Source organism: Salvia hispanica, chromosome 2 (genome assembly GCF_029641045.1).
Source record: "Salvia hispanica isolate PSC_SH4W2 chromosome 2, Shi_PSC_v1, whole genome shotgun sequence".
NCBI classification, from domain to species: domain Eukaryota; kingdom Viridiplantae; phylum Streptophyta; class Magnoliopsida; order Lamiales; family Lamiaceae; genus Salvia; species Salvia hispanica.
The window spans coordinates 21,940,255-21,950,462 of NC_142693.1; the positions used below are offsets into that span (position 1 = coordinate 21,940,255).

General features: G+C 37.6%; 2 protein-coding genes across 2 annotated transcripts; one reads left to right on the forward strand and one right to left on the reverse strand.

Annotated features, from left to right (window-relative positions):
• The first annotated feature begins 1,642 nt into the window (after window positions 1-1,642).
• On the forward strand, window positions 1,643-4,018 carry LOC125200761 (RING/U-box superfamily protein). Its single transcript, XM_048098525.2, has 5 exons — window positions 1,643-1,887; window positions 2,055-2,206; window positions 2,642-2,725; window positions 2,815-2,967; window positions 3,662-4,018. Exons 1-5 carry the CDS (start codon window positions 1,740-1,742, stop codon window positions 3,782-3,784), a joined length of 660 nt encoding a protein of 219 aa, XP_047954482.1. The 5' UTR covers window positions 1,643-1,739; the 3' UTR covers window positions 3,785-4,018.
• Window positions 4,019-4,536: 518 nt separating this feature from the next.
• On the reverse strand, window positions 4,537-6,891 carry LOC125214562 (uncharacterized). The gene is made up of 2 exons (XM_089063718.1): window positions 6,130-6,891; window positions 4,537-6,035 (listed from the first exon to the last, which is right to left on the reverse strand). Exons 1-2 carry the CDS (start codon window positions 6,799-6,801, stop codon window positions 4,836-4,838), a joined length of 1,872 nt encoding a protein of 623 aa, XP_088919844.1. The 5' UTR covers window positions 6,802-6,891; the 3' UTR covers window positions 4,537-4,835.
• Between the last annotated feature and the right edge of the window lie 3,317 nt (window positions 6,892-10,208).

The window sequence follows — 10,208 nt, forward strand, 5'->3', positions numbered from 1 at the left end:
ATGACGTACAAACTATAAAACAACGATGAGATCTTTTGTACCAATACTAAACAATCATTAAACTTTTTGTATCAATATGAAACAATGATGAAACATTTTGTATTTTACATAGACAAAGAGTTAATGCCGTTTAAATACATATAACGGAATGTACTAAATTGAAACACAAATGAAACTATTTGTATAATTTATGTAAACTTCAAACATTTTGTATGACTTATGTATTTACCCCCACAATTTTCCCATAAACTCTACCAAAATTCGGAAAAGCCGAAACTATACTTATATAACGAGTTACTACGGTCTGGACATGGCCAAACCAAACCGGCCCACCGGTTAACCGCCGGTTCGGAACCGGAACCGGAACCGGACGACGGTTCCGGTTCGAAATCCGGTTACGGTTCGACATACGGTTCGGTTACGGTTCAACAAAATTCGAAACCGTAACCGGCGGTTAACCGCCGGTTAACCGAAAATAAATGGTCATCGCCGGTAGGTTCAGTAGGGTCGGAAAAGGACGGTTAACCGCCGGTTTTCGGTCAGAAACCGGCGGTTCGTGTCGGAAAACCGGCGGTTTCTGACACAAAACCGCCGGTTTCTGACGGTTCGGGGGTAGGGTTGCAGCGTAGGCCTGAAAAGGTGTCGGAAACCGCCGGTTTCTGACAAAAAACCGGCGGTTCCGACCATTTCCAAAATTTGAATTTCAAAATTTAAATTTAAGTTGAGCTCAAGTCATTTTCCTTTTTTTTCTTTTTTTCTCTAATTGTTTCAACTTTACTTTTAATATATTTTTTGTAAATTGTAATTTTGTATCTATATTTTAAATTCAAGTGTATAGTTGTATAGTTGTATTGTTGTATTTTGTAACTTGTAAGTTGTAACTTGTAATTGTATTGTAGAAATTTACATTCAAAGTTTCAAATCAATAAAATTGCAATTCTTTATCGTTATCAATTTCTCTTTGGATTGTACTATAGAATTTAGAAGTAATAACTATAAGATTTAAGGAAAAAAAAAAAAAAAAACAAAAACAAACCGGTACCGAACCGGAACCGGCGAAAAATCGGCGGTACCGGAACCGCCGTGACCGCCGGTTAAACCGGAACCGGAACCGGAACCGTCATAGCCGGGCTGGTTACGGTTCAAGCATGTCATGAACCGGAACCGGCGGTTTTACGAATCGTGGCCACGTCTACTACGGTCGCCGTCTATTAAAATTTTACTTAGAATAACGACCCAAGAGCATCTGCAATAGCGGACGAACGCACGCCCTAGCAACCAACTAGCGGCTCGGGTGTCGCGTTCGTCCGCTATTGGAGTCGGCTAGCGCGAGGTAGACAAACGGCATGGACGAGTGATTAGGCGTTAGTCGATCGCTCGTCCGCTATTGTACTTTCTTTGTCCGTATTCATGTCGAATTTTAAATTCGTCCTAATAATGCAGAATGTGTTTTTAGTTAGTCCTAATGCTAGGCTATTGGCTAGTCCTACCTACCATGAATGTTTTAAGAAAATGAGACGTATCACAACCAATTCCGATTTTGCCCCTCATAGGATTCGAACTCCTTCGACACGTGTGTGGTAGCTCATGAGCTCCCAACCAGATATAAATGCGCTCCTATAAAATTCAATCCCTCACCGGTTTTATTCCCATTTCCATTTCAAAGAGTCGCAAAGAAAAAAGAAAAAAAAAAGGGGGCCTCTCCCAAATTAGCGCCAACAGTCTCTCTCAACACTTAAATGTTGATCTGCTATCAGCTCATCCAACGGTGGGCTTCCGCCGCCGCCTCTCGGATTCACACTCAGCTCCGCCGCTCCCAATTTCTGCTCCTCTTCGCACTGCTCAAGAAATCCGCCGTTGCTCTACTCACCTGCGTCTTCGCTCTCGGTAACGAATCCAGCCCCCTTTTCACCTCTTCGATTTCGATTGATTTTCAAATTCGGCTCAATTTCATACCGTTTTCGGTCCAATTAGGAGAAATTCGATGCATCTGCTTGTTTCGTGCTTCAATTGCTAACTAATTTGAGCATTTTGGGGAAAATTTGTGTGTGTAGGTGGAGCTATTGTAGGGGTAATTAGCGGAGCGCTGAAAGGGCAGACCACAGAAACCGGTCTGCTGCGTGGGGTTGGTGTAGGGGCGGTGGCTGGCGCCATCACCGCCGTGCAGCTCATGGAGCTCATACTAAATGGGGAGCATTTTTCCAAGGTGATATATTCTTTGCCTCCATTGTTAACAAGTTTAGTGTCCCCACATCGATTGGTTAAAGACGGTTGGTGTGGGGTTTATAGATTTAACGAGCTGTCTCTCCGATAGATTAGTTTTTTGGGACCAGCTCTCCTAACTCGGAGTGGTGGTCTGATAAAGGAATCAGCTGTAACCAAACATGATATGGTGCGAGGTTTATGGATTAAACGAGCTGTGTCTATAGATTAGTTCTTTTGGGATGAGCTCTCTGTATGGTTTGTAACATGAAATGTTTGAAAGCTAACTCAGAGTGGTGGCCTGATAAAGGAATCGGCCGTGACCAACACGATAGGGCACTTTGTTGGGGTGTATGAATGTGAATAAATTGGATTCTTAGTCACTTTGTTGAAGAAAGAGGGGATTACAAGAAATTGAAGTCATGTTTTTTTTTTTCAGGCAGCACTAATATGTAGTCTTGTGAATGGGAAGATATTTATGGAGTGGGTAAGCCCTGCAGTGTTAAAAGCATACCAATGGCAGGTAAAGTTTGATTCTTTATTATTTGGAATTCCTGAATTTTATGTTTTTTGAAGTGCTAGGTAAGTTGAACTTTGTTTGAAAATGTTCAGATCAGCACTATGGAGACAGGTTTGATGGAGATTTCAGACATTTTTGAGGTGAATACCATTAGGGGATTATCTCAGGATGCCATTAAAGGACTACCAAGCTTTGAGTTTAATAGTGCTGAGACTTCCAACACTAATTGTGCCATTTGCTTACAGGTACATAGATCTTATTAGCATTAATGTTTGGTCCATTTAAAGCATAAGTTGGAGTATAACAAGTCTGATATGTTTTTCTATGGTTAATTTTAGTTTATGGTATGGAATTTGGAGGGATTAAGAAACATCCTGAATTTTGAAAAAATGCAAAAAGTTGCATTTGGTTGTATCGTTAGAAAACGAGGATAATATTTTTCCCTTTGTATTTCTCGTTTCCCCTCCCCCCCCCCCCCCCCCCCTTATCTTCTATAAGGGCTCTGTTTGGTAGTCATGTTTCGCTGGGATCATGGAATTATCTTGGCTCTACTTGCTGTTTGGTTTGCAAATTAATTTAACCGCATAACCCTCTCCTTGGCCTTTAAGAACCCGTGTTTTTTTCTTGGTTTTCCTGGGTTATTTGAACACTCCAATTTGGTGGGTTATTTTATTCGGCTTGAAATTCGAACCCATGTCTCTTATTCGTCCTATTCAATCCAATGAGGATAGTATTATCACACCAAGCTTGCACACTTAGGCTCGAACTATGACATTAAAGCTAGTGCTCAAGCTTGAGACCAAGTCTTGGATTCACCCCTATACAACTTTTTCTCCATGTATCTAGTGTTCTCATGTGTGATTGATGTTTATTTTCAAACATGATTGTAACAAAAAGTTTCATTTTTTGAAAACTAGTGTTCACCCTGTTTCTTGGCAGGATTTGACGGATGGCGAATCTACTCGGTTGCTGCCTAGCTGTAGGCATTTCTTCCACATACATTGTATAGATGAATGGCTCATCCGACAAGCAACCTGCCCGGTTTGCAGAAAAGACGTTTGAGGACTCTCAGAAGACGAAAATGAGTTGGAAAAGGTAACTCGGAGCCCTTGGAACAGTTAAGGGGGCTAGAAAAAGAGGCGGAAATGATGCAAGGATGTCTGTTTCATGAACTGGGACTTGCTGGATTAGTATAAATGAAGTTATAACCGTTGTTTGTCTATAAAGAAAAGGAGACATCTATGTATGATATCGGCGTCGCCTCTATGTTGATAAAAGCTTTTCTTTTTCACTGCATTTTGTGCAATGTGTCATATCTGATCCAACACGTGAGTACTTAAAAAAATGCATCTTGCTTATGGTGAACGGAGAGCGTACTAGTATTATGCAATTACAATTTTCATCTATATATACTCACATTCTCCTTCTTTGCATTCCTATAATTTTTATTTTTAATTTCATAGATTTTTTAAAATTCCTTCCTTATGTAAGGTAACCAACTTGGATATGAATTGATGGGTGGAGGTATGGGTTCTCTGTTAAGGAAAAATCAAATGCACCAACCTCTTTTGCTTATTATAGAATGCTGGATTGAATAAATAGTGCCTTTTAGAATGATGGGTTGATCCAATGCTACATAAGATTTCTATGATGATTGGTTGGACATTAAATACCTACATTAAACTGGATCATGTTTCCATTGGTCAGTTGTAAATAAATTTGAACTGATTAAATGAATCATGGGAATCTCAATATCAACCTTATCTATTTGTCAGGATAAAGGATAATCTCACCATTATCATAAAATATATCTATGCACAAAATCATACTCTTGCATGAAATAAATACATAAATCAGTTGGAAAGTGAAAACATAATCTGATAGGGTGTATAATATAACTATGACAACCTAATATCTTATCTGAAAAGTAGAAGTCAAGAGTAAGTATTTCTTCAAATATCTAAAAGTAGAGTCTTGATCAATCTCCACATCCAACAATCAAAATACAATACAATTCAGGCATTTAAAATCATATAAACATAGGAGATTAACAAACAAATAAGAACTTGTAGACTCCACAGCACTATCTTTTAAATCATCCAACCAGATTAGCCTACACCTTCTTTGGTAAAAGTTTTATAACCATATCAAATAGCACACTATCTTTACCTTCCCTTCGTAGAGGTTCACTCAACTCCGAAATAGTGGCGACGCTAAGTGTGCATCCACCTCTTGCATTCATCTCTTTCAATACAATAATCACATCGTCCATCTTGTTCTGTTTGAGAAGGCCTTGAACAAAAACATTGTACGTCAAACTATTGGGCAAGCAACCTTGGTTCACCATTTGTGTCATCATATCCTTAGCCTCTCCCATCCGTCCTCTTTCGCAAAGTGCAGCAATAAGGACAGTATATGTTACAACATCAGGCAAGCAACCTTTGTTCGCCATTTGCGTCATCAAACCCTTAGCTTCTCCTATCTGCCCTTTTTGGAAAAATGCACGGATAAGAATTGTATGTGTTACAACATCAGGCTCCAAATTTTTGGAAGGAAGATCGTCAAACACATCCTTTGCTCGTTTGAGTTTATCATCTTTCCACAATCCTTCAATGAGGATATTGTAAGTTACTATATCTGGAATGATGCCTTTGTTTTCCATGGTACGCAACATGGAAAACGCTTCATCAATACGGCGAGCATTGCACAAACCATGTAGCAAGATATTGTATGTCACTCTATTAGGACACACAGGTAGAGCGCCCGCCTCCATCTCACTGAATAACTTCAAGCCATCTTCACATCGGCCTTCACAAAACAAGGCCTCAAGCATTGTGTTATAAGAAACCACGTTGTGCTCTAACCCTTTAGCAGAGGTAAAAAAATGACAAACTTCATCTACTTGTCCCATTTTAGAGTACCCATTCATCATAATAGTGTAGCTTCTAAGATCAGGCTTGATGCCAGATTTCATTGCTAATTGCAAAATGTTTCTAGCTTTCTCCATCTCTCCCAGCAAACAATATCCATACATCAAAATATTGTATGTGAAAATGTCGGGTTGAACATCAATTTGAAGCATAGTGACCAACATATGCCCGGCCTCTTCCATCCTTCCCTCTCGGCAAAGAGCATCTATATAAATACTACAAGTAACTACATCCGGGCGGACCTTATACGATATCATCTTCCTTAAAATGTCTTCAGCCTCATTCCTTCTACTATTATCGCATAACCCCTTGATTATCGAACTATATGTCACAACATTAGGTGAAATCCCCTTATCTCCCAAGGTGGAGAATAGTTGGAGAGCCTCGTCGACTTTTCCATCTTTGCACAGACCATCAATGACTATGTTGTAAGCATACACATCCGGTTTGCAGCTTCCATTTCCCATTCTACTAAGCTTTGTCGACTTTTCCATCTTTGCACAGACCATCAATGACTATGTTGTAAGCATACACATCCGGTTTGCAGCTTCCATTTCCCATTCTACTAAGCAGTTCAAGCGCCTTGTGAGTAGCTCCAGCTTTGCATAACCCATTAATCATCGTATTATATGTACGTTCATTGGGATTGCACAGCTGCTCTGCAGACAACTTGAGCAATAACTTTGCAGCCTCTGGGATCCTTCCGACCAATACAAGACCTTTGAGGAGAGTGGTAAAAGTGACCACATTAGGCTCGTACCCACGCTTGAAGAAACTGCCTAAAATAGCAAACCCAGGTCTTTTAAGTTGACAGAAGCAGTCAATCGCAATACTCAAGGTGAAGTGATTTACGGGAGAACCCCTTTGAAGCATTGTGTCGAACAGGTGAAGGGCAAGTGCGTATTGCTGCGTCTTGACGACTGCACTCAAAAACTTGGTGAAATCAATAACAGAAGGGGGCGGATTCATTCTCAACATGTCCCGGAATTGATCAATGGCATCATCGGGATCACGTATGCGGCTGAAATCGAATGTGGGATAGGCGGAAAAACATCTAATTTGGTGGCTGGTGTTTGGAAATGAGTGAAAATGTAAGGGTTTAAACGAACAATTTGACAAGGAGAAGATCTTGGCTGAACTGAAAGGCATGATGCTGGGTTAATTTGGGCACCTCTCTCTGTCTCTCTTTCTGGATTGGAATTTAGGGGATTCTTGGCTCGTAGGTGCATAGCTCTACCTCCATTCATTTTGAAAATTTTTTACAAGTAATTAATTAATTTTATATTGAAATTATAATACAAATATATTACTATTAGTAATAATTTCAACTTTTTTAACCGCTTGTTTAAAAGTTAACTAAAGCCTTATCTCTCTATTGAAAAATGGATCTGTGTAATATGATCTATTAAGGCCTAATTAATTTTATATTGAAATTATAATACAAAAATATTACTATTAGTAATAATTTCAACTTTTTTAACCGCTTGTTTAAAAGTTAACTAAAGCCTTATCTCTCTATTGAAAAATGGATCTGTGTAATATGATCTATTAAGGCCTAAAATTTGGAATTTTGAAATGACACAGATTTAAAATGGATAAAGTAAGATAGATAAAAACAATCATAAAATAAGAGAAAGAGAGAAGGAAAGAAAGTAGAATTTGCAAAAAGATTAAGATTCCAACCCCAAGAATCCTCCACGTCCTGCCCCACGGTATTGTGAGAGGTGTTTTCAATCAGCATACCCAATAATCCACTTAGGAGGATGGTCGTAATCCACTGGCCTGTTAGAAGCCCACGTCTCGAGGCTTTACACATTTAACACGAGAGATGTTATAAAATTAGATTACATGTTAACTCACTCTAAATATCTATCAAATGATCCCTCAGTCTCAAGTGCAAAGTGCACGTAGATACTACTATTATTAATTTTAAATATGGTTTATTTGTCGCAATTACACCCACCATAACAATTAGCCTTTTGGGTTTAAGAAGGATTTTGGGCCAATAAATTTGTACCATCTCGTTCTATATTGGGTGAAGCCCATTTATAAAATCTACAGAACCATACTCGTTATCATTGTGGGCCTAGGCCTAATAAAAGAATAGTAGTATAGTTTAGAACATACTCATGACTTTCTTATAAATAACACTACATTCCATAGTTGTTTAGTTCTCTAGCATTATGAACTAATATCAATGGAAAACCCAATCCATTTATCTCTTAGTTTCATTTTTCTAATCTAAATTGTCTCCAGCTTCGTTATCAAGATTTCATCAATACAAATATTCTCGACATCACGCATATATATGGCTCGGTCGATCAATTAATTACCCAATCCATATGCACGCGTCCCTCATCTTCTATTTCCCCTGAAACTTTTCCTACTCATTGATATCGTAACATCCTCCCCTTCTCCACTGAAGCCGGCTCCCTACCTCGGATCCAGGGTCAGATGGTCTGCGCGCATGTGAGTTCATTTTTGTAATGAAATAACAATTACTCCCTCCGTCCGCGAATAGGAGTTCCGTTTTTCCATTTTAGTCCATCCGCAAATAGGAGTCCCGGTTCACTTTTACTAATAAATGGTAATATGGTCACACCTTCCACTAACTCATTCCACCCCCATTTCATTTAAAACTAATATATACAAATGAGACTCCTATTCCACTAATTTTTTTTCACTCATTTTTCATAACATTTTTTAAAATTCGTACCGCCTATAAATGAGATTTCTAATGGCGGACGGAGGGAGTATATGTCTGTTTTAAGTTTGTCGCAAAAATCTACTTGTACCTTTCAAACAACAATTGTATCAAGAGCCCATTTTTGTGATTTTCTTAACCCATTTTTCATTTTCACATCCATATATTTATTCAGGTCTCCTCAATAGATGTCAGGTAAATTGTAGAACAGTGACAACATGAATTTCTAACCATTGAAAATATCTTAAAAAATCAATGATAGACAAACAATTCATTAAATAGTGAAAAATCGATATATAAGACGTTTTATCCTTTGACTAGCTTCCAACGTGGAAGTTTTCTAATAATTTGAGTCAGTCAGGGGATTGCTGTCACTAATTGTCCAATTCCAGTGTAGTGGATAAACATTGCCACAAAAATTAAATTAAATGTCATAATTATTTTCCTAATTGATTAATTATGATAAGATAATGGAAAAGCGAAGCCACGGTGGGAGCCGCGTTCAAATCCAAATCAATCCAAGTGCCACATAGATTCTAGATTCCTTGCCTCTTGGCTTTTCACACGGAGCCGGCTTGAGTGAGCTGAGCCGTGGCTCATGTTCTTATTTCTAGATTAGTAAGCTATGTTATTAATTAATCTTATCTTAATTATGGGGCTAATAATTATTGTGGCAGGCATATTACGGAGTAGTAATTGTTAAGCCAAGTCCATGTTTATTATCTAAGAAATGATCTTTGTATGACATGCCATAGAAAGGATAGTTGTGTATAAAAAAATAGCTACAAACCTCCAATTTTTATGTAGCTGTCAATTTATTATAATCACTGATAAGAGGACGATTGAAACGTGTATATAATTTATAGTGCAACTTAATTACTAAACAATATGTTAATTGTCAATTAACAAATTACAATGATATTAATTTGTCAATTCAGTTAATCATGATTGGTCTAATCTGAATGTTATTAACTTTCCTCTGAAAGATCTAGAGAAAATAAAAGTTTGTGTATTTTAAACTTTTAGTTCATGTACTCGTAATGTAATGAATGTTCATGCCGTGTATTTACTCATTAAAAGTGACAATTTCGCATGTTTATAAGACTATCTTCGTCAACGATTATAGAATTTATACTATTGAGGCTTGAGCCCCAAAATATAAATATATGGTAAAAGTGAATAGATATTTAATATTTATAGTTATTTTGTCATTTATGCGTGATCCTACCATAAATATTAAATATCTAAAAAAGAGTCACGCATAAAAGACAAAATAACCATAAATATTAAATATCTATTCATTTTCACCGTATATTTATATTTTAGGGCTCAAGCCTCAATAGTATAAATTCATTCGTAAGAATAGATAGTCAAACAAACAATTATCATTTCAATTTTAGAAATCACAAAAATAATGATAAAAAATGGAAGATAAACTCGAGAAATTAACACCTCATGATAAGTTTGAAACAATCTGTCCGTACCTTTGGCTGCTGATATGATGTGGCGAATTTTCATTCATCCAAAGTCAAAAAAGTCCAAAATTCGTTCAACGCAGCGGTATGTTATCCTAGGGGTGAAAGTTCGGGTACCCGGGTACCCAAACCCAAAAATTCGGGTACCCGAACCCGAAATCTCAAAAATATCATACCTAATACCCGACCCGTATGTGAATTCGGATACCGCGGGTACCCGAACCCAACTAATCGGGTACCCATAAACCCGGAATTATTATATTTAAAATTTATTCTTTTATATAAATTAAATTGTGATGAGAATAGAAATTATTAAAATCACACAATACTTATACTATTTATTGACTATAATTCTATATTATATAAAATAGACCTTA

Excerpts from the sequence above, each read along its gene's own strand:
- LOC125200761 (XM_048098525.2), top strand. The coding sequence starts at position 1,740 with ATGTTGATCTGCTATCAGCTCATCCAACGGTGGGCTTCCGCCGCCGCC. Across the intron at positions 2,726-2,814 it reads TAAAAGCATACCAATGGCAG|ATCAGCACTATGGAGACAGG; the intron begins GTAAAGTTTGAT and ends GAAAATGTTCAG. Across the intron at positions 2,968-3,661 it reads ATTGTGCCATTTGCTTACAG|GATTTGACGGATGGCGAATC; the intron begins GTACATAGATCT and ends GTTTCTTGGCAG.
- LOC125214562 (XM_089063718.1), bottom strand. The coding sequence starts at position 6,801 with ATGCCTTTCAGTTCAGCCAAGATCTTCTCCTTGTCAAATTGTTCGTTT. Across the intron at positions 6,036-6,129 it reads AAGATGGAAAAGTCGACAAA|GCTCTCCAACTATTCTCCAC; the intron begins GCTTAGTAGAAT and ends AAAGTCGACGAG.